General features: G+C 43.1%; 2 protein-coding genes across 2 annotated transcripts; both read left to right on the forward strand.

Annotated features, from left to right (window-relative positions):
• LOC309590442 (leukocyte elastase inhibitor-like) lies at window positions 1-6,240 on the forward strand (the record flags this gene model as incomplete). The annotated part of the gene is made up of 8 exons (XM_082311648.1): window positions 1-200; window positions 1,646-1,829; window positions 2,253-2,315; window positions 2,747-2,875; window positions 3,978-4,095; window positions 4,414-4,556; window positions 5,123-5,290; window positions 5,836-6,240. Exons 2-8 carry the CDS (start codon window positions 1,662-1,664, stop codon window positions 6,238-6,240), a joined length of 1,194 nt encoding a protein of 397 aa, XP_082167774.1. The 5' UTR covers window positions 1-200; window positions 1,646-1,661.
• Window positions 6,241-16,193: 9,953 nt separating this feature from the next.
• Window positions 16,194-22,219, forward strand: LOC309598532 (leukocyte elastase inhibitor A-like; the record flags this gene model as incomplete). Its single annotated transcript, XM_082329212.1, has 6 exons — window positions 16,194-16,307; window positions 17,645-17,740; window positions 18,848-18,976; window positions 20,181-20,298; window positions 20,609-20,751; window positions 21,479-22,219. The coding sequence occupies 6 exons, from the start codon at window positions 16,194-16,196 to the stop codon at window positions 22,217-22,219; spliced, it is 1,341 nt and encodes a 446-aa protein (XP_082185338.1).
• Window positions 22,220-22,438: the final 219 nt, after the last annotated feature.

The following is a 22,438-nucleotide window of genomic DNA, read 5'->3' on the forward strand; positions in this document are numbered from 1 at the left end:
CTCACTTTGCTGCGGGAAGTGAAAAGCCATTCTTCTGGTACTCTCTCTGTTGGCCCTTGGTTCCCCAGGCACGCTTCTTCTTCAGAAATAAACTGGGCAGGCAGCCAGACTACACAGTGGTTGGTTTCGATTTAAGACGGGGCAGGACACTGCCCTCCATCAGCAAAGAAGCTGTCAGAGTCAGCTGTTCCCGGGAGAAGGTAATTTTCTCAGCTTTATCTTTCCTCAGGGTAGTAATAGTACTGGAAACAGAAGCTGGCGGGGAGCTAAGTGCAATGCAGCCATGCACAGAGGCAGGCTGCCGTGTTTCTGCCTACAGGGCTGACTGCCGCACTTCATGGACGTGACAGTCCCAGGATGTAGGAAGTATGCAGCCAAATTCTTTGCTTGAGTGAACAAGCTTGCTCAACAGCAGGAGGGAATTTGGTAATTCCCTTAAAAGGAAAAAGGAGATAAATGGCAAGGCAGTTATCTTGGAAGTGCTGGGACAGGTATGAACTTCCGACCTCAAATTCAGGAGGTAGAGGGAGGCCTTTCCACATTGTTATTTGGCTATGACTTGGCAATCCAATTCTCTGGTCTCTCTGTTGGTTGCTTTCATACAATATGTTTCGTGTTTTACACAATATACAAACAAAAAAAGTTTTTATACTTCAGTGAAGCACAGTGTCTGAAGGCTGACCAATGCTTCTAAACCATGTAGCAGTTCTTGCAAGAAAAACAGGATGTTGACTATGTGACCATATTTACATAGTTGTCGAGGTTTAACCCCAGCCAGCAACTAAGCACAACCCAGCTGCTCGCTCGCTCCCCCCCCAGTGGGATGGGGGACAGAATCGGAAGAGTAAAAGTGAGAAAACTCGTGGGCTGAGATAAAGACAGTTTAATAGGTAAAGCAAAAGCCGCGCGCACGAGCAAAACAAAGCAAGGAATTCGTTCACTACTTCCCGTCAGCAGGCAGGTGTTCAGCCATCTCCAGGAAAGCAGGGCTCCATCATGCGTAATGGTTACTTGGGAAGCCAAACGCCATCACGCCAAGCGTCCCCCCCTTCCTTCTTCTTCCCCCAGCTTTATATGCTGAGCATGACATCATACGGTACGGCATAGCCCTTGGGCCAGTCTGGGTCGGCTGTCCTGGCTGTGCCCCCTCCCAGCTTCTTGTGCACCTGGCAGAGCATGCGAAGCTGAAAAGTCCTTGACTGGTGTAAGCACTACTTAGCAATAACTAAACCATCAGTGTGTTATCAATCAACACTATTCTCACATGAAATCCAAAACACAGCACTCTACCAGCTACTAGGAAGAAAATTAACTCTATCCCAGCTGAAACCAGCACAATAGTGTACAGCCTTTAGGAAAAAAATTGAGAGCATGAAAGTGAGTGTGGACCTAGCTGGAGCAGACAGGGGAAGAGCAAGAGTATGACTAAAGGGGTGATTTGCCCAGAGGTGGTAGTTTGGGTCTGGGTTTGGGGTGCACTTTCCTATGAAGTGCTAAGCGTGGTCTGAAACTTCTCTCGGGAGCAAGTCGGTGCTTTAGGTGCTGAGTTTCATGAGAAAGGCTCTGCATTTCCAATTCTCTCCCCACCGTGTGCTCTGACCGTGGCAATGTTTGTGAGATGGATTACATAGTTGTTCTGTTGTAGGCTTGGCCATACCACAATGGGCTCCCTCAGTGCAGCAAACACCAAGTTCTGCCTGGACTTCTTCAAAGAGCTGAGCAAAGTAAAAAGAAATGAAAATATCTTCTTCTCCCCACTGAGTATCTCAGCTGCCCTGAGCATGGTCCAGCTGGGTGCCAGAGGCAACACGGCCGAAGAGATGGAAAAAGTGAGTTTCTTTCCCTTTTCTCAGGAATCATAGAATCACAGAATCGTTAAGGTTGGAAAAGACCCTTAAGATCATCAAGTCCAACCGTTAACCTATCACTGCCAAGTCCATCACTATACCATGTCCTCAAGCACCACATCTATCTGTTCTTTAAATACCTCTAGGGATGGAGACTCAACCACTTAACTGCTATTAGAGGCTTTCATTTGGAAATGGAAAAGAGGCATGAGCCTTCTGGCAGCCCAGTCCATGTTCTTCACAAACAGCAAACTGAAAGAGGTGGCAGCTACAGGTCTCAAAGCTCTGCTTTTCAAACACGCTCGTCAGACTTGTGGAGCCTGTGAGGCTCCAGTGCAGCCTCAACACGTTCTTTGTGTCTTCATTAATCTATTTACAGAGATTTATACTGCATTTCTATTGCAGGTGCTTCATATTCATGAGGTGGTGAGCATGGCAAGTCCAGGAACCAAGAGCACCACTGGAAAGGTAAGATAGTATCTGAACTGTGTGAAAACATTGAACTTTGCATGAAGTGAAGCAGGGCAAGGCAGACTTACCTGCTAAATGGCAGCACTTCATCCAAAAGCATGGTAAGAGCAGAGCTCAGCCCAGTTCTCATCAAACTGAAACCTGTGTGCACGTGCAGGAGAGACCCCATTGCTTTGCTGTGTAAAGTGTTGCCAAATTTAAGTAGGATGAACCTTTTTCAAGGTGGAAATTGCAGAAGGGGAGGGAGACAAGTGCGTGACTTTGGATGGTCAGGAAGCCCAGACGTGTTTGTGGTTTGTGGGTCTTTGCATGCCCCTTGGTCCCACAAGTGCATTTGGGGAGAGTGCCTGATTTCAGCCTGAGGGTACATGGGTGGAGCTCCAGGGCAGAGCATCTTGCTAAAGAAATCTTTCCCCTGCTGCTTGCAGTGTGAAGAAGCCGGAGGAGCCCATTCTCAGTTCCAGGAGCTTCTGTCTGCCCTTGGCAAAGCTGGTGCCACGTGTTCCCTCAGCATTGCCAACAGGCTCTTTGGAGAAGTGACCTTTCAGTTCCTTCAGGTAAGTGACAACTGTTTATAGGTTTTGTGGTTTTGAAAAACTTCTGTACTACATTTTGAACTTCTGCTAAGGTCATCAAATTGCATGTTTCTGTATTGCTGCTGTTGTGACAGAAAAGCAAGCTCTCTCAGATGGATGAAACACAGAGTGAGCAGAGTATGAAGAGAGCAACATATGAGATTAAATAGGCTTTGTGCAAAGTCAAGGAAAAGGGCCTGCATTTCCTGAGGAGGCGATAAGAATACTTTTGAAAGCCCTGGGTAGCAATTTTCACTGAAATTATGTTTCTTCATGCTTTGATATAGATGGAATCACCACCCTTCATCTACATTTTTTAAAATGCTGCAGCACATTTGCATCTTTGGGAAGTAGTGCAGTGCAGAGCATTTCCACAGAAATTATCATTCCAGACAAGGGAAAAAATCCAGTCTGCCCAGGCTGCAAACTGGAATCCTGGGGAAAGAGTTCACATAGTTTTTCTCTCAGTATATACACACATGTATATACTGAGACCTGACTTTAATGGCCTGGTCCCAGAATGTTCTTTCTGCTTGTTTGTGCTGTGCACAATGGGGGAGATGAAGTCCTTGCATGTTATTTTTTCATTTGCTGGCTCTTTGAAGTGAATGGGGCCCCACATACAGTGGGATGAGAAGTGAGGGCCAGCTTGCAACCAGGGCCAGGGAGCAGCAGTGGGGAGGCTGCTCTGCAAGGACAAGGGAGCGGGGGCCATGGGTGATGGCCAGGCTGGCAGGGTCGTGCCCTGCCCTCCCCGACAGCTATCTTGCTGAAATGGTTGTCGTGGTGAAAAAGCAAAACAGCCCCTCACAAAGAACAGCAAGAGTAAAAGACAGTGGAGCTGGGACTCTCTTATGTGAAAGGTGTCCCAGGAACTGGTTGCTTGGCTCCTCCCTGTGCCCAGAAAGTCTTTCCTGAAGAGTCACAGTGCATATGCAGGACATCATTAATGCTGGAACAAGTAGTCCCACAGAGACCTCTGACCTACAGGTTGGCATCCATTTCTTGGATTCCTATTTTTCCCTGTGGTCAAGTAGCTCCCTGATTACTGTCGCGAGAGCCACCTCTCTTCCCTGTTTTGCAGCAATACTTAGACTCCACAAGGGCCTTCTACCATGCAGAACTGGAAGCGGTGGACTTCATTAATGCTGCTGAAGAGTCCAGAGGGAAGATGAATTCCTGGGTAGAAAAGCAAACCGGTGGTAAGAACAAGGCCTGTGCTTGGCTGCCTGGGGAGTGTGCATCAGGACCGTGTGAGAAGTCTGGTGTCTGAGTTTCTTCCTTTTCCTGAGTGTAGCAACATTCAGAAATGCTATGAAGTGATCCATTTTGCTTGTGGCTACTGTAAAAGCAGCTTGGGGCATAAAATGGCCCGAGCTCCTGGCAGCTTTGACTCTGCTAAAGCTGCGGATCAATTCTTGCTGTGAACGGACAATTCTTCCAAGTGAGGAAATAATGGGATCATCCTCCGTCAATGCTCAAAATGAAAGCATAATTCACCTTTGTTTGTTGTTTTAAAGGGAAAATTAAAGATCTGTTTCCTCCTGGCTCTATTGATTGCACAACGGTGCTAGCTCTGGTCAACGCTATACACTTCAAAGGGCAATGGGCTATAAAATTTGAGGAGAAAAACACCAGGGAAATGCCTTTCAGGCTGAACAAGGTACAGTTGGGATGAGAGCTGTGGGGAGCAGGGGAAAGTGGGAAAAGTCCTGGTAACCTGTGCTCTGCTGTCTGCAGGGCAAGTCTCTGCCTGGCTCGGGTGTGGGGGCCCAGTTTATCCAAGCCAAGAGCCTTCACCCTGTGAAGTGGGAAAGCAGCATCCTCTTCCCAAGTGCCTCCTCGACAGAGGTCATGTGAAGGCAAGCTTTGGTACCTCCTTGGAGAGGCTAAGTTATAGAGGAGACTTTGCTGAGCGCACATCAGCCTTTCCTGGGGGCTGTAGTGGAAGTTGGCATTATCCTTCAGGAAATAGTTAGATATCTTTAGGAAAGAGTTATAGGAGCAGTACAAACTACAGTGCAGAGGACGAGAAGCCCTTAGACCAACTGTTATGGCTTTCACAGTGCTCGAGCCTTTGCCAATGCCCTCAGCAAAAATATATGGTGGTTTGAGGAGTGTTCATGGAAAATGAGCAAGAAATTTCAAGCAGCTTGATCCTGTGGGGTTTATTACCTGCTTTATTTTGCCTGGGTTTTTCTGACTATTGATTGACTTTCTGAATTTCAGAGAGAGCACAGGAATGTACCGATGATGTGTCAGACAGGAAAATATAAATTAGCCAGGAGACAAGAAGAGCAAATGACAGTGCTGGAGCTCCCGTACACTGGAGAAGAGCTCAGCATGTTCATTCTTCTGCCAGAAAGCATCTGTGATGAGTCTACTGGCCTTGAACAGGTAACACTCCTGTCTCTGCTCCTGGGAGGAGAAAATACCTGTCCATCCAGTACTTAAACAAGGTGCTTCCCAGCCATGCGGGCCAAGCTTGTATCTTTTGTTGTTATGGGTTTTATCTTGCTTTACAGAGGAGGAATGCTGTAGCCTGTGTAAAGATCAGAGAGATTAATGGTTATATAGATTGCTTCAGAAGAGCAGAGAAAGACTGAGAAAGCCTACTCAAAAGCAACACTTCATAGCCTTTCTAAGGGAGTTAATGCCTATTTCAGTGGACAAAATGTAGCACTAGCCAAGGGAACTTACTTCTTCCTTGCAAAAGTATCAAGACACGATACTGTATTGGTGTCTGGTAAAAATCTGAACAAATGAGAAGGATCCCTCTGAGAAGACTGGATCTGAATTTGCCAGATTTCACACTCAGTAACTGTAGGGCACAGGTTCTGTCTTTGTCATGAAAACCAGGCTTTTCCTTAAAGGAAAATGTTCCTGTGAGCATTTTGATCTAGTTTCTCATGATCGTGATGCCCTGTGTTTTCTGCTTGCAGCTAGAGAGTGCTGTCACCTATGAGAAATTAGCAGAATGGACCAACATGGAGAATGTGTATCCACAAAAAATCACAGTATACTTGCCCCAGTTCAGAATGGAGGAGAGCTATGAGCTCATGCCAGTACTGCAGGCTCTGGGGATGAGGAATGCCTTTGTCCTTCAACAAGCTGATTTCTCTGGACTGTCAAGAAAGCCTGGGCTGTTCCTCTCTAAGGCCATTCACAAGTCCTTTGTGGAAGTTAATGAAGAAGGCACTGAGGCAGCTGCTGCTACAGGGGTGACTATAATACCGTTGTGCCTCCACATTCCCTATGAGTTCAGAACTGACCACCCGTTCCTCTTCTTGATCAAACACAATCCGAGCAAGAGCATTCTCTTCTTTGGCCGATGTTGTTCCCCCTAAGGGCAGAGCAGGTTCTATTTCTTTCTTCCCAAAGAGAGCACAATACTGTGGTAGAAAGGAGTAAAGCATAAACAACATGTTGCTGTCAAGTGTCACCAGCATTTCCTGATATCCATAATCTTGATCCCAAGAAAAAACACCAACCTGCTTTGGCAAGACTACCGGAAAAAAAGATAATGGACCTTTCCTCTTTAGAGCTCTTCTCAACAAGACAGAACAATGCTACTGGAGCTTATTTCATTCTTATTTAATTCTTAGCCATGAAAACTCTCATTGGAGTTGGGTTGTCTAAACAGTTGGGTGAAGTGCTGTATAAATAAGAAGTCCAAAATGATGCCTCCCCTCTTCAGCTGTACGGCAAGGCTGGTGGTGGGGCCAGCTTCCAGAAGGTGTTGCTTACCTTCCTCCCCAGCTGCCAGATCCCAAGCCAGAGACAGCTCAGTGCTGAACCCCCTGCATTCCTCCCTCATGTCTCCAGCAACCCCACCTCCAGTGCCTTAAAACCACCATGAGGGGAGGCTCTTGGCTGCCATGATGGCGGTGAAACTCACAGGTCATGTTCATGTCCTGAGTACAGCTCCACACAGATGTTGGATGTTGTCCTGGTTTCAGCTGGGATAGAGTTAATTTTCTTCTTAGTAGCTGGTAGAGTGCTGTGTTTTGGATTTCATGTGAGAATAGTGTTGATAACACACTGATGGTTTAGTTATTGCTAAGTAGTGCTTACACCAGTCAAGGACTTTTCAGCTTCGCATGCTCTGCCAGGTGCACAAGAAGCTGGGAGGGGGCACAGCCAGGACAGCCGACCCAGACTGGCCCAAGGGCTATGCCGTACCGTATGGCGTCATGCTCAGCATATAAAGCTGGGGGAAGAAGAAGGAAGGGGGGGACGCTTGGCGTGATGGCGTTTGGCTTCCCAAGTAACCATTACGCATGATGGAGCCCTGCTTTCCTGGAGATGGCTGAACACCTGCCTGCTGACGGGAAGTAGTGAACGAATTCCTTGCTTTGTTTTGCTTGTGCGCGCGGCTTTTGCTTTACCTATTAAACTGTCTTTATCTCAGCCCACGAGTTTTCTCACTTTTACTCTTCCGATTCTGTCCCCCATCCCACTGGGGGGGGAGCGAGCGAGCAGCTGGGTTGTGCTTAGTTGCTGGCTGGGGTTAAACCACAACAGACGTGGAGACATGTAACTGCATTTGTCCCCCGCTCTTCTCCTCAGGTACCCTCTCCAGCCCTCCCCTTTGGGAAGGACCTCTGAAGTGACAAGAGCCCTTCCCACAGGGGTAGAGTCACAAAAGCTATCCCTGGGCAGAGGTAGCTGGTCTTCCCATTCACCACAGGGGAGAGAAGTCCTTCTCCTCTCTGGTGGGCCCTAGAGGGTTGTGGTCTTTGCCTGGCTGTGATTTGGCAGCGAGCCTTTGCAGTATGATGCAGCACCTCCTGAGGGAGTGCAGGCTCATCAGTGTTGTGCCATAAGGGGTCCCTAAGGGCACCAGAGAAATCTCGTTTCCCTGTTGTGCAACTCCAAGCCATGAACACCTTCACAATGACACCTGCTGTCTGTCTGACAAAGCCTGGGCACATTTCAGGGGGAACCCAAAAACCCTGCAGTGACGTGCTGTCTGACCACAAAAAGTTGGCTGCACCTCCTTTGTCCTCAGCTGTGCCATACTGTAGTAGTTTCTTGAACTATATAGTGTGGCAACAATAAAGGTATTCAGAGCATTTAACTGGTCTGGCTTTTTGAATCCTGATTTGAAAGACGCCTTAGGTACTCAACAATTTTGAACATCTTGCCATGTGTCTTGTCTCTTGCCTGTTGTATTTCATCCATGAACTAAACACACAGTGAGGTGTAATTTACCACCACGAGGAACATAAATGTCCTCCACCTGCATTTGTCTGACTTGCCATTCTAAAAATAACAATGGATGCAAAAGGTGGGGTTATTTTTAGTATCACTGGGAAACCTTTCAAAGAAAACTCTTCCCCAAAGCTCTGGTGTTTGACATGTGCCTGAAAAACCACACTCCTTCAAGACCATAAGATGTTTGGCGTTGGAGGAAGATTGTTCTAAGTCTGTAATCTCTCATCCTGCCAGTTCTACAGCCCTCTGCCTGATGAGTGGGAAATTATCTTACTAAACAACAGAGGGGCGGCCACTGAGGGGAAAGGCTTTCTCAGTCCAGAATTTCATAATGGATGAAACTCCCTCTAAAGTGCCATATCCTCCAAATCATATTTTCAGAATATATTGATCCATTTGTCTCATATCTGTACTGAGGTGCTCTGAGTGTGACTGGGATGGAGTTAACTTTCTTCAAAGCAGCCTGTATGGTGGTCTTTTGGATTTCTGGCTAAAACAGTGATGATAACACTAATATTTTGGCTGTTGCTGCACAGTGCCTGCACAGCACTGAGGCTTTCTCTTTTTCCCCCTCTGCCCCTGTCCCCAGCAAGTAGGTTGGGGGTGGACAAGAAGCTGGGAGGGGACACAACCGGGACAGCTGACCCAAACTGGCCAAAGGGATATTCCATACCATACAACATCATGTCAGCAATAAAAACTGGGGTAGAGGAAGAAGGGGTGGTGGGTTTTTTTTTTGCTTGCAAGGTGTCTGTTGCTCAGAGATTGGCTAGGCATTGCGCTGCTTGTGTGAGATGGTGAGTGATTGCTTTTGCATTGCTTGTTTTTTTCCTCTTTCTTTTACCTCTTAAACTGCCTTCATCTCAACTCACATTATTTTTCCTTTTGCTCTTCCTATCCTCTCCCCCCTCCCTTTGGGGACGGAGGGCAGTAAGCAAGTGGCTGTGTGGGTACTTGGCTGCTGGCTCGGGTCAACTCATGACACAGGGTTTAGCTGCAGTTTGCCAAATGTGGTAATATAAAGGGAAGTATGTTAAAACAGCAAATACGTGGCAATCTTTTTTGTTTTACTTTTCTTGTGTGGTATTCGTAGGTTTTAATACCCATTTTATAACATAGCATGAAATAATGAGCTGAGTGTTTTTTCTATGCCAAAGCCCACTTCAGGTAAGGCCTTGAATCACTAAATTTGTATTTACTGATTTTCAGTGATAAGAATTGTTATCTAAGTGTATTTGCGCAGTTTACTCACTTTGCTTCTGCATAGCAAAGCTCATTTTCTCTCTGTACAAGAGTGAGTGAAGTACTGCAATACACATAGGTTTTAGTGAATGTTAGTAACTCCAAAGTTTGGAAACCTGCAGTCCTGGTTGTTGAGATTCACAACTGGGACAGAGAGAATGGAGCTGTACTGCAAAATTAAATTGGGTCTAATTCTGGTCTCTTCTGCCTATACAATTTTCTGCACTTACACAGTATGCATTTATAAGCTATTACAATATCAGTGAACTCATATTGGGGGAGTTACGATAGATGTATGCCCATGTTGAGAAGAGAATTCAGCCCCAAGTCTCCAGCTGAGTTGCTCACACACCTGTGCGTATCAGGAAGAAAAAAGGGCCATCATGACATTTCAGTTTAGAAATGAACGCACACTCTTGTGTGTCTCCATGTAGCACAAAGGCAGACAAAGGGAAAATATATTTATGAGCACATCCTGTAGATGATTTCCAAACACAGGGGAAAAAAATGAACCATGTCTTAAATATATAGTAAACCAGCGCTGCAAATGAAGACATGTAGTTGTAGGCTTTCCCCACTCTGAAATAAGAAGGATTTCTGGCAGAACCAGAGCTTTGAAGTCACCCCACAAGCATTTGATGGTGTCACAGCTGCTGTTTTCCTCCTGTGGCTTAGTGGTAATGTTTACTTTGTGCAAGATGGAGGTTTAGGAAAAGGGTCAAATGATACTTTCGACCAGCAACAGCAGTGGTTGTGTGTGCTACTGTACCATGGGGACACTGTTCCACTGGACCACAAAAGATAGTTGTGTGGGAAGCGTTGTGTCATGATTTTCCAGACACCCTTAATGTCCCTTCATCAGCATTTTGTAGTTAGATACCTGCCTTCATCTGGAACAGTGTGAGACACTTCTGTGTGTGAATATAATTCACATGGGTGTCCCAGGTCAAATACCAAAGCTATTGGACATCATGTTCTGTCAAGGCATTCTTGTTCACATCCAACAAGCATGCAAGACCAAACCAGCAGGGACTACTTTGTGTATTTTGCATGAAATAATGGTTCATGGAAGCATATTGCTTTAAAGTCAGCTTTTCTCTAATATCTTATTCTGTGTAGTAAAAGTGTCTTGTTTTATGAAGGCTGTTGGTAAGTGATACTGGTCACAGGTTCTACATTAGATTATACATAAATGTTTACAACCAGCTGGGATATAAGTATCTGGTATTCACAAGTTGATGTATCTGGGATACAGGCAGGGCAGAAATGAAAAGGCTGTCATTTTATCCAAGATAATATGAGAGCAACAACTTTATCAATGGTAAAAATCAGTGCAACTGAGAGGAAGCAGAAATGGGGTGAGATGTAGAGAACTTTATTTTCAGGACAGTTCAGTAGTCCTTGGTTACCCCAAGCATGGAGATAGGGAATTTGAATTGCAGAATGATGAAAAGATACATTACACAAATTCCATGAGAGGATGGGGAAAACATACCATTTGCATGTCCACATTATTCTGTGGCCTGAAGAAGAGCCTTTTTCCATGGGAACAAATTCTCTTTTCACACCTCCTCTGGAACTGAATTAGTTTACACTGGTTGAAAATTTCACCCTGTGTTTTCAAATTATACACCTGCCAGTTCCTCACAGGGCTTGGCAGCTTAGGAAGGGTATTCCCAAATTTTATTTTGTTTTCAGAAACTTGGTCCCTAACAATACGTGCACGATATTGGCTGTCACTTACACTCCACTTCTGGACCACAATACATCTGATTTCATTAGCTGTGAGGACTGGCAAGAACATCCCCACACTAAGTAACTTTCATGCTAATAACATATTAGACTACCAAGCAACTGCATAGTTTGACTAGCTGTGGAAATCATACCACAAAGATGGTCACAGGAATGAGGAAGAACAATTACTTTTAACATCCAGTCTGATGGCCAAAAGCAATACTTTCCTGCTCAGAATTGTGAAAATTAAACAATGCTCTACAGGGCTGAGCAGCCCTGAAGGGCGGTTCAGGTTTCCAAGTCTATAATTTGTTGAAGTAGCTCAGTAGCTAACAATACCCACAGTGTTTTGGGTAGTGTGATTAGTGTAGTAATAAGGTCTTGGTCGTGAATACATCTGCAATAATTACATTTTATGACCAGGGAGACACTCCCAAACTCTACATCTTGTGCAAAGAATAAATTGACTAACAAGTATTTGCATGACTTGGCCAGTAGCATATGTCAAAGTTTAAAGATGCCTGGATGTAACTGTTCTAATTTACAGTCAGGACGATTTAGGACAGAGGTGAGTTAAAACTCTGGGGATAAGGAAGCACTGAAGCTTAACAGAGGTTTGGAAACTCTTTGTCTAGAAGCTTCTAAAAACAGGTTCAACAAACACCTATCAACTCTAGTCTAGACATCTTTGATCCTGCCTTAGGGCAGCAGATGCACTAGGCAATCTCAAGGCTCCTTCCAGCCACACATTTCTGTCATTTCCAATGAAAGTTAATTAATGGCTACACAATGTGAAAATGAACAGCGATCTGTGTTGAATGTGTTGCGTTCTCCAAAATGTTTGGGAATTCCTCACCAAATTTCATTTAAATTAGCACTGTATAAATTATTCTAATAATCCCCAAGTGTCTGAAGATGTTCTCTTGTTCTATGATATTGCCTATGTCTCTATCAGTGATGAAACAATAAATGTTTGTGATGAGAGTTTATCAGTCTCCAATGTCCTCAGTGACATTGAAAAAAGCTTGAGGATTCTAAGGAGAAATGCTTAAGTGACAAAAAGCAAGGAATTTCCTTTTTACAAGTGCATAAACATGCCTAATTCCCATTTCTGTCACTTGAAGCACCCCAAAGTCCACCAGAACTATGAGAGGCAAGTTTCACTTTGAATTTGTGCTCTGGGTTTTCATAATTTTCTGGGCTGCAGAATGACTGGTTTGGAGGATTATCAGGGCCTCAGCAATGAAATCATAAGAACTGATGTCCGGAAAGACCACTGCAATATCATCTATTGACTGTTGCCTATACTGAAATGCCCAAACCCTGATGTTTCATCTCAACAGAATTTTCATTCATGCATACATTTCATTGCTAAAAAAAATGTAGGCAGTCACTACCTTTGTAGGAATGAACTTCAAAATGCAAATCAACGTCTTTCGCACTTTGAAAAACCTCAAACCACAGCTCCATTGCATGAAAATATCTATTGTGGTTAATCAACATAGAAAAACAGCCCCTTTTTAAAACACAAAGGAAGTTTTCTACTATCTTCATCACTGCACTTCACAATGCTTGGCTGACAAGAAAAGCTATGCATTCAGATGGATGGAAGTGTAACTACTTGAGGCAGAGCTGGGAGAGAAATATTTATGGACATTCTGTATCTCACAGTTTTAAAAAATGCTGCATTTGTTATTTAGGTAAAAAGACCTGGCTTATAAAATGATTTAAACTGCCACAAAGGAATGATATCCAGAGATACTGTAAATGAGATCAGTCACAAAGCCTGGATCAGCTGGCATTATAAAATAGGCTCATAATACAGAAATATTTATCTCTCTAGCCATAACCCCTTACTGTGTGGAAGCCAGTCAAGAAGACACATGCAGACATCCTTGCTTACAAATGTAATTTCCTCTTTTTCATGTTATGGCTCATGAGCAGGTGAGAAAGGGTGTGAGCAGAGAAAGTGCAACAGGCGGCATTGCTAGAGCTTTTTTTAGATGCCCATAAGAGAAGTGAATCAAAGATGAAGAATTTTTGGATGCTGTTTTGTGTCATGTGTAAATCTCCCTGGAGAGTAAATCCACTGCAATCATGGAAAGACTTCTGGTGCAGAAAGAAGTTCAGGTGGAAAAAGACAGTGCTGGGCTCACCTCTTCCCCGGCAAGTTGAATGACTAGCATGAGGTGGCCAAAGTCTCTGCAAAGTTGACGCTCATCAGTTCCTGCACTCTGTTGCCAATAAATTCAGTATTGGAGAGTCAGCAGACAACAGTGCAATTTAGAAGGTGATACTTGCTTTTCACTAGGTTCTTGACTCATACAGCCTGAAAATCACAGGAATTAATACCAGACTTTACTCACGTGGTGCTTCCCAAATGAGCTGAGACAATCAGCAACATCTGAAGTCTCTCCCACTTCTTCATCACCTTCAAGAGGTATTTTTCTGTCATGGTAAAGTTGCTGTGGATCACCACAGATGCTTTATCACTCTAATTGCTCTGATATGATGCGTAAGGTTTGTTATTTTTTGTGATTCTTATGTAGCAGATGTCTGGCAAATAGGGTGGGCCCTCTTGGTCCTTGGCCCAGTGAAAATCACAGGAGTCCTTGTTTTGTTCTTGCTATTCAGCAATCCTACTTATCCAATGGTACCTTTACTCACAGACAACCTCAGACACATCAGGTACTCTGTAATTACCACTTGAGCAGTCTCAGAGTGGTAGCAGAATGTGCATTTTGTCAGATGAAAGGGACAAGAAGAGCCTTTGCTATCAAGCTTGAGATCAGCCTCTGGTTCCTCAACAAGAATCTGCTTCCCTACTGCGTCCTGCAGACACTGACAGCAAGGGAAGCATATGGCTGCAGATGGTGAGAAAAAAGCCAAGGGAGAACTATAGCCATCCAGGCTTACTGCAGTGTTCTGCTGATTGACATCACTGAGTGGATCTCTTGTTCCTCATTTTGGCCTTATCTCATCCATTTCATCAGAACCCTTTGCAATTTATAAATCATATAGAGAAATCTTCATTCCCTTGGTCCTGGCCCCAAGGCCATCAGAAACAGTAACAGAAATGTCCCTGGCAAGTGAAGGAAAAGTTTGAGACTTCCAGCCAAAATGACTGCAAAGAGGTAAACAATGCTGAACAAAACTTGTCTTGCTGCTTGAAAGCCATCACCCTTCTTCTGTTCTGGGAGATGACTGAATGCTACTCTGACTTAGAGCTGTTGCATCTTGCTGCTCCTACTTGCATACTTTCCCCTCTTATATTCCACTACATTTTTCCTCCAGCTGTGCTATGCCTAGTACCAAAAATAAGAATAAAGAGAACAGCCCACCACTGCAAGAAAGGGAACAGCATCTGCCCAGTTCTGCTCTGCAGTTCCCTTTAGGTGACAACATGAGGAACAGGCTCAGGAGCTGGGTTTTGAAGTGACTGTGTGGAGAGCAGCCACTTCCTCAGTAGAAACCAGGAAAGCAAACCAGATACTTCTTTGGGAAGTTTTCTTGCCCCATCATTAAGCAAGCAAAACTAGACTCCAAGGCTTTCTTCCCTTCAGGCAACATCTCTGCAGGTCTAACCCTCTTCTCCTCAAGGCTTGAATGAACAACGCGTTTTTAATTTCCATTTTCTCCAAGAAAAAGAAATGAGAAAATTTTAACCGGAAAAGAAATGAACTCAGGAATATCTTACGACTGATATGAAACTGCATTCACAGCTTCCTATATACCAGAGAAGCCTAGTATCTGATCGGGTTGATATGTGAGTATATGTTAGTAGTGATAACTAAGTACTTCTTACAAAACAGTGTTATAAGTATTTGTGCTTGCATATACTCATCCAAATACTTACTCACCCACACACCATATCAATCTAAACGTGAAGGAAGATCTTTTTTCAGGAAAATAACCCCAGAAACATACTACTACTTATAATTAGGTTGCTCTGTCCCTGCTGCCTATGCCTTGCTGAAGCAATATAAGGCAAGGGCCAGACTTCCTCAGAGTCACTGATAAAAATGAGGAGTAATGAGAAATCCTAGGCTAAACTTACCTGACACATCAGTGTCTCGTGGAAAGCCTGCCTGGACAAAACTCGTCCAGCTTTCTTGTAAACACATCTGCAGAATGCAAGATTTTGAAAGAAGACTGTGTGGACAGGGATAGTTTCTCTATGTTTTGCCCCTTGTGCCACAAATGCCTTCGTCATTCACAGTATCAGGAATCCCCAGGAGAGGAACAGGACTCCATATTTCCACCTGGAAAACGTAAGAAAGTGCAAGTGATGCATGGGGAGCCCCTAAGTGCAGTCTCTCTGCAGGAAGCATAGCATCCCAGGTGTACCAGAGTGAGTCTGCACATGCTGCGTGGCTGATACGAATGCACACAATCTGTGCCGCATCACTGCAACAACTGCAGAGTGCTCAGCCACAGCATACCCAATGTGCACACTCGGCACAGCCATGCTGCGCATGCACTGGGCTCGCTCTTCCAGGATGTCATGCGAATGAAAGCAAGCTACTGTTTGTCCAAGCTGTTGGTTATTCAACACACTCTGGAATAAATGGCTAAATTCCTCTTCTCCATTAAGGACTAAATTTCCAGTTGAGGAAGAAAACAGGCAGGGAAAGCTCCCTGGAAGGGATCTTTAAGACAGAAATCTTCAGAATCACAGAATTGGAGCAGGTAAAGGGAATTGACCTGCCTCCACTCTGGCACCACTGCCTCACATCACAATTGGCCAAATAGGTACTTTTATATTTTATATTTTTCTTTCCCTTGCTACTGTGCCACCTGCAGAGGTTTTAATAATTAATTTCTATTACAAAAACATATTTGTTTGCATTCTGTGGTGCCATTTCTGACAGCAGGACACATCAAGTTTTGTAGAGTTTATTTTTTACAGGTAAAAAGCCTGAAAACTCCTTTGTTTCTAGGCGTTTGCTTTCTTTTTTATAACTAGGTAGAATTTTTTTTACATCTCAGTATGCATTTGAAATGGTGACTTCTTTCTGGACTCCTGGGGATAAGGAAAAATTCAAGATTCTACAAAAGGTCCCCTAATTATACTAACTGCTTGCAACAGACAGGAATGTGATTCATCATGAATGAAAATTATGCTGCCACTGGGAGTGGCAATGGCTTTATATCCCATTGCTCCAGAAGCCCTGTCATCAAGCTCAACAGTCAAGTTGACACCATCAGTCCTGAGGAGAAGGTAAATATCTCCCTGACCTTTAATTCTAACCTTTATGTTACAAGTGACATAACTATGAAATGTCTAAAGATTGATATGTGCATTAGTGATGTACATATCTGCTTAGCACAAATATATTGTATATAACATGTTTTGAGGAAGTGAGAATATTTTCAAGATGCTGTGCAATGTTTTGGAATACATTAAAATGTATGGGCTGTGTAATGAAGCTGTGCTGAACTTGCACAATGGCTTTACTAGATGTGTTTCGAAAAGAAGATTAAACCCAAACCTCTTCTCACTTTTTCTGCATGATCCAGATTGGTAATTTATGAGAACATAATCTTTCTACACCATTCCATATTCTAAATATTTATACAGATAATTTAATTCTTCTTGTGTAATGGGGGAAAAGTATCTTCCACATCTGTGGAGAAAGTTATTCAGTCTCAGTAAGAATCAAACAAAAAATGACTTAGAATAGTTGAAACTCTAAAATACTGAACTGACTTTCTAAGGGGTCAGATACCTCTGCATCAGTTGACTGGATGAAGACACTGGGAAAAGACTTTCATAAGAAAGGAACTCTGTCCTAGTTGTAAGATGTGAAGAGTTTTGCAGAACATACAAGATCATCTGCTGGTAGTAATTGTGATTGTAACTGAAGTATATCTGGGAAAAGTGTTAAAGCTGCAGATAAAATAAAAAATATGACTGGAATTTTCCACTAGTACACAATGTGCCTTTGTTGAAAATCTTGCTAAGTGAGCCTATCTGTAGTTCAATTTTCTGTCAAATGTTCATTAAGCAACCAGCCTTAATGGACACAGTATGCGAAGCACAGCTGATTAATAGACACAAAGTTTTTAGAGAGTGACACAGAGAGTGAGGTAGGATCAAGGGGTGTAATTAATAAGCGCTATACCTAGAGGACTCGAGGCAAGAAAGATTGGGACATAAAGTGAGCTGGGACAAGGTTAGTGCTAAGTGACAAAGCCATAGCTATTGCTTGAGCTGGAGAAACAGCTGAACTCAGAATACTGTTTCTGAAAATGTGTTTCTCCTGCCATTCAGGTACTGGTTATCAGATGAGTTGTTTCAATGCGAAGTTCACTATGAAATCCCAGATGTGGCAAGTCAGGAATCTTCCATCACGTGCTGAACAATTCAGCCATGCTACTGCAGGAAAGGTTACTGTGCTCCACCAAGGTGTCTAAGCTCAGCAGGTGTAAGGATGAGAAGATTAAATCTTTGTTTCCCTTGTTGCAGGCAATTGTGGCGCTACAATGTGCTCTCTCAGTGCAGCCAATGCCAAGTTCTGTCTTGACTTTTTCAGAGAGCTGAGCAAAATTTAAAAAAATGAAAACATCTTCTTCTCCCCGCTAAGTCTCTCAGCTGCCTTTGGGATGGTTGTCCTTGGAGCCAGGGGCAACACACTAAAACAGATTGAGAAGGTGGGTTTCCTTTGCTCTGAAAAGGGGACGGTGGCAAGATATGAAGCAAGAGGCTGATAGTACTGTCTGATATAGTTCCTAAGCATCCAAAAGTCTGATGTGCAAGTATACCTTTAAAAAACCGCTCTCTTATGCTATTCCTAATACGAAACTCTTTCAGACTAAACACGATTAAGTAATTGATCATTCAATAAATACATCAGTGCTAAAGAAAGTGTTTTGGAGGCATCACTCCAAGAAGAAAGATTTGAAAGATTTGAAAGATTTAAAAGATTTCATGAGCTCACCCGCTATGAAAACTTCTTGTTCAGTTGCAAGGATCTCGTGATAAAGGACAACTGGACTTTCCACATTTACTGTGCCTGACTGTGTTTTGAGATAGGCTTGCAACACTGTTAGCTTTGAGGTACCATCACTCAGCTGCATTCACCCAACATTTACATTGCAGGTATTTCATTTCAGTGAAGTTTTGAGCAGTACAAGCCAGGGAAACGAATACCCTTCTGAGAAGGTAAGACACAGTTGCAGCTCTGAGATGAAGCAACAGGTGCTGGTTTGTCAGCCCTTTTCCTTGCAAACCATCACTTAATTAGAAAGCACGGCAGGGCTGAGCAGCCTCTCTGTCTAGATTTGCAGACCTGCTTATTACTGTTCTTTTGTTAGTTATTTAAGGGGCCTTGTGAGATCACACATTTCAACAGCTAAGCCTTCTCATTACAGGTTTCTAACCAAAACAACAGTACCAATCTAAAATGTGATAAGTGCTTAAATTGCCACTCACAGAGGTTTGTCTACAGGCCATGCCAAAGGCACGTCGGAGCTTGCTCCTCCCAGGCTCTAAGCCAGCAGACTTCAGCTCAGCGTGTGCAGAGCGATGACTGTAGGATACAATGTGATTTGGAGGTGGACTGGTGTGGGCCTTGAAGGGGAATCGTGTTGTCATTCTGTACATCTGGTACAGGGGGAGCTGGAGGCAGTGTCTTGCTGCAATATCAACTGGGTGGAGTCAGGCTTCTGGTACAGAGGGAGGCTGCACTTCACCCTCAGGTCCAGCTTTGCATAGGAAAGCTCAAGCCTACTAAGAAACTTCTGTTTTCCTGTTTGAAGTGTGAAGAAGCTGGAGGAGTCCATTCCCAGTTCCAGGCTTTGTTAGCTGCAGTCAGTGAACCCAGACCAGGCTGCTCTCTCACCATTGCCAACAGGCTCTTTGGAGAAATTACATATCCCTTCTTCCAGGTAAGTGGCTGTGATGTCCCACTCTTGGGAGTTATGAGCTCAGCAGAATTTCTTCCATCATAAAGTTCAAAGGGAAATGAAACACAATGGTGCTGTCAGGGTGTGCTGCCAAATGACTGCACTCCACAGCCCTTGCAGTCAGGGAGCCATTCCATCTCAATTGCCCAGTGGTTAGACATTGGGAACGGCAGAGCACTAGGAAGCCATGACTTCAAAGCTTTTATATAAAGAAACAGATCTACGGTAACAGCTTTCCCTGAGCATTCCAGAAAATGTGATAGCATTGATCACCATCCATGTAGCCTTGCCACGCACCCCTGATGTCTAACAGAGATGGCGCTTGCTGCATCATTTCTATCCAAGGAACAAAGCTCTGTGACCAGCAGAAGACTTTTTTTCTCCCCCAATGTCTTTGTTTCTAATAAAATGGTTGTACTCACTCTTCCACCTTTCCTTCGGAGTCTACGCGAATACAGGACTCTGATTCCTGCTGCCTTTTCAAACAAGGCTTAGAAGGAAGTAGAATCTTTGAGATTTTTGTCAATTAGTCTAATTTAAGTGGAACACTGACAGCCCAGGTAATGCAAGTGCATACAAATAATTTCCTCAGGAAACTAGATGTAAGGTGTGTGTAAGAAAGAGTATTACTAGGAACAGTGCTGTTTTATCTCTGTAACAGTGTTCTCTTTTCAAGTCAAGATTTCATCGTGCTTCCAAAACTTTGCACTCTAGGTAAAGAGAGATTTTCAGAGCCAGAAAAAGGTGACCAGCAGCCTGGAAAAGTTTTATACTTGATACAGGTTACAAGCTTTACAATATATATATATCTACACAGAGTAATATATATATACACATACATACATATCTCATTGTGGTATAATCAATCCCAGTTATTTGTTCAAAATAAGGCAACCTTCTACATTTGGTGTTTGGGGGAAGATAGGCAGCGTAACAATGATATATAAACTTAAAGAAAGGTAGTAAGTTTTGGTCTTAGATATTTTTTACTGTGATGAGATATTTCTGCTGTTCAATACAGCTTGAAAATATGGAAAAATATATTTGCAAATATGCTTTGTTATAAATAATCTCTCTCTTAAAACCACATGCTTGAGTTAGTTCAATGAATTTTTTATATATGCCTGTTTCACTCATTCGTTAAATCATTGTGTTGCAACAAAATTCTATCATTTGTACTTTCCAGCAATACCTGGATTCCACAAAGAAATTCTATCGAGCAGAACTGGAAGCAGTCAATTTTAAATACACTGAAGAAGAAGCCAGAGATAAGATTAACTTCTGGGTGGAAAATGAGACAAAAGGTAAAGAAGAATATGTGCAGGTTGTTTGGTTTGCAGTCCAACGAGTTAGGAATATAATGTCTGAATTTCATTTTCCAGTTTTTTTTTTTCCAAAGATAGCAGGATTTTTATATATTAAACACTTACTGCATTTTTTTGCTCAATAGAAAATAAATGTAGGAAGAAGTGAAAAAAGCTGTACATAAACTTTTTGTTATTTGTCTGATAGCATTATACTACTTTTCAGATTTACAGGAGTAATTATTAATAGTCAAATGCAGCTAATTGCCTGAACAAAGTAATAATTCTTTTTAATTCATTATTTTTAAAGGTAAAGTCAAAGACCTATTTGGTACTGGGTTCATTGATCCCTCCACTGTACTTGTCCTGGTCAATGCTATATATTTTAAAGGAAAGTGGGCAGCAGAATTTAAGAAAGAAGACACTAAAGAAACATATTTCCGACTGAACAAGGTACAGTATGGGCAGGAACTGAAACAGCTGGGGGATGGAAATCAGATGTCAGTCTCCTATAACAACAGACAGGACCTTTCCTCCTCTCTGTTACCCCAAGACAAAACACTGGTCTTCAGCTGGAACAATCCAAACACGTAACTGTTTCTATCACTTCCCATCAGAAGTGGGTCTCGTGCAGCTGAGATCCTGGTTGGGTCAAAGTCACCGAGCACATGCACTAACTTTGTTGGGGATTTCGCAACTAAGGATGCTGTTTCAAAAACAGTCTGCTTTTGGGACTGAATTTGAGGATTCTGTTCCTCTGCTACTATTTACCAGCAGAACAGTGTTTGTTTTCAGGAAAAAAATGAGCTAAAGAGAAATTATTTCAGGAGAATGTATACATTATTCATGAATAATTTAGATTCATGGTTGCATCAGATGCATCAGTTTCCGCATCTGACATGCCAGAAAAAAGAATGACATAACAAAGGAGTTGTGAGTAAAGTAATCTGGTACCAGTAGAAATGGTAAAGTAGGCTTTATGCTTCTAAAGTGGATAACTTCATTGGTGCTACAGTTAAGAGGTAGGAACGCGTCAATGCTACAAGTACCTTAAACCCGTGATCAGTGTAAATAATGTTCTCTGGACTGGACTCTAATCTCAATACTGAAACCAATTAGAACCAGAGTGATCATTTCTGTATTTCTGTATTTTCTGCTTAATATGTTTCATCTGTTCCAGAACGAGAAAAGGACAGTGCAGATGATGTTTCAAGAAGGTTATTTTAACATGGCCTTCATAGAGGAACTGAAAATGAAAGTGATAGAACTCCCATACTTTAAGAATGAACTGAGCATGTTCATTCTTCTTCCTGAAGTTGTCTGTGAGGACTTTACTGGCCTAGAACAGGTAATACTCCTTTTCCTATCTAGTAGCATACACAAGGGGCTGCAAACAGAGCAATACTTTAACATTGCTCCAGTGTGGTCAGAGGACAATCGGGAAAAAAATGAACCTTATCATCTTTTCTTTCCATTCATTATGGTGTCGATCATTATTATCAATACCGCCTTACAGCTTGAATGCACCCTCACATATGAAAGACTAGCAGGATGGACCAGCTCGGCTAGGATGCAACAGCTGAGAGTGAAGGTGTACCTGCCCCAGTTCAAGATGGAGGAAAGTTATGTTCTCAACAAAACTCTCCAGGAGATGGGAGTGATGAATGTTTTTGACTGGGGGAAAGCTGATTTGTCAGGAATCTCTAAGAAAGATGGTTTAGTTGTCTCCAAGGCCATCCAGAAGTCATTCGTGGAAGTCAACGAAGAGGGCACTGAAGCAGCTGGTGCCATGGGACTTGCTGCAGTACCTCTGTGTCGCCCAATTTCTTATGAGTTCAAAGCTGACCATCCATTCCTCTTCTTCATCAGACACAATCCAACCAACACCATTATCTTCTTTGGAAGATATTCCTCCCCTTAAGTGGAGGTTATGTTGGAAATTAGATCTTTCTCCTCACTAACATCTGAATTGGCAAGCACTGAGGACAAAAGGCGAGCACATTTTTGCTAGGCTTTATCCTAATGTGTTAATTTGCTGTAAAAAAGACTATCTGATAAGATCCAAATTAGAGATTAAAACCTAAAAAACATTAACTGTTTCCTTTCTAACATCAACTTCAGGCATGTTTTACTTTGAGGA

This window comes from Platalea leucorodia, assembly GCF_965183815.1.
Source record: "Platalea leucorodia genome assembly, chromosome: 1".
Lineage (NCBI taxonomy): Eukaryota > Metazoa > Chordata > Aves > Pelecaniformes > Threskiornithidae > Platalea > Platalea leucorodia.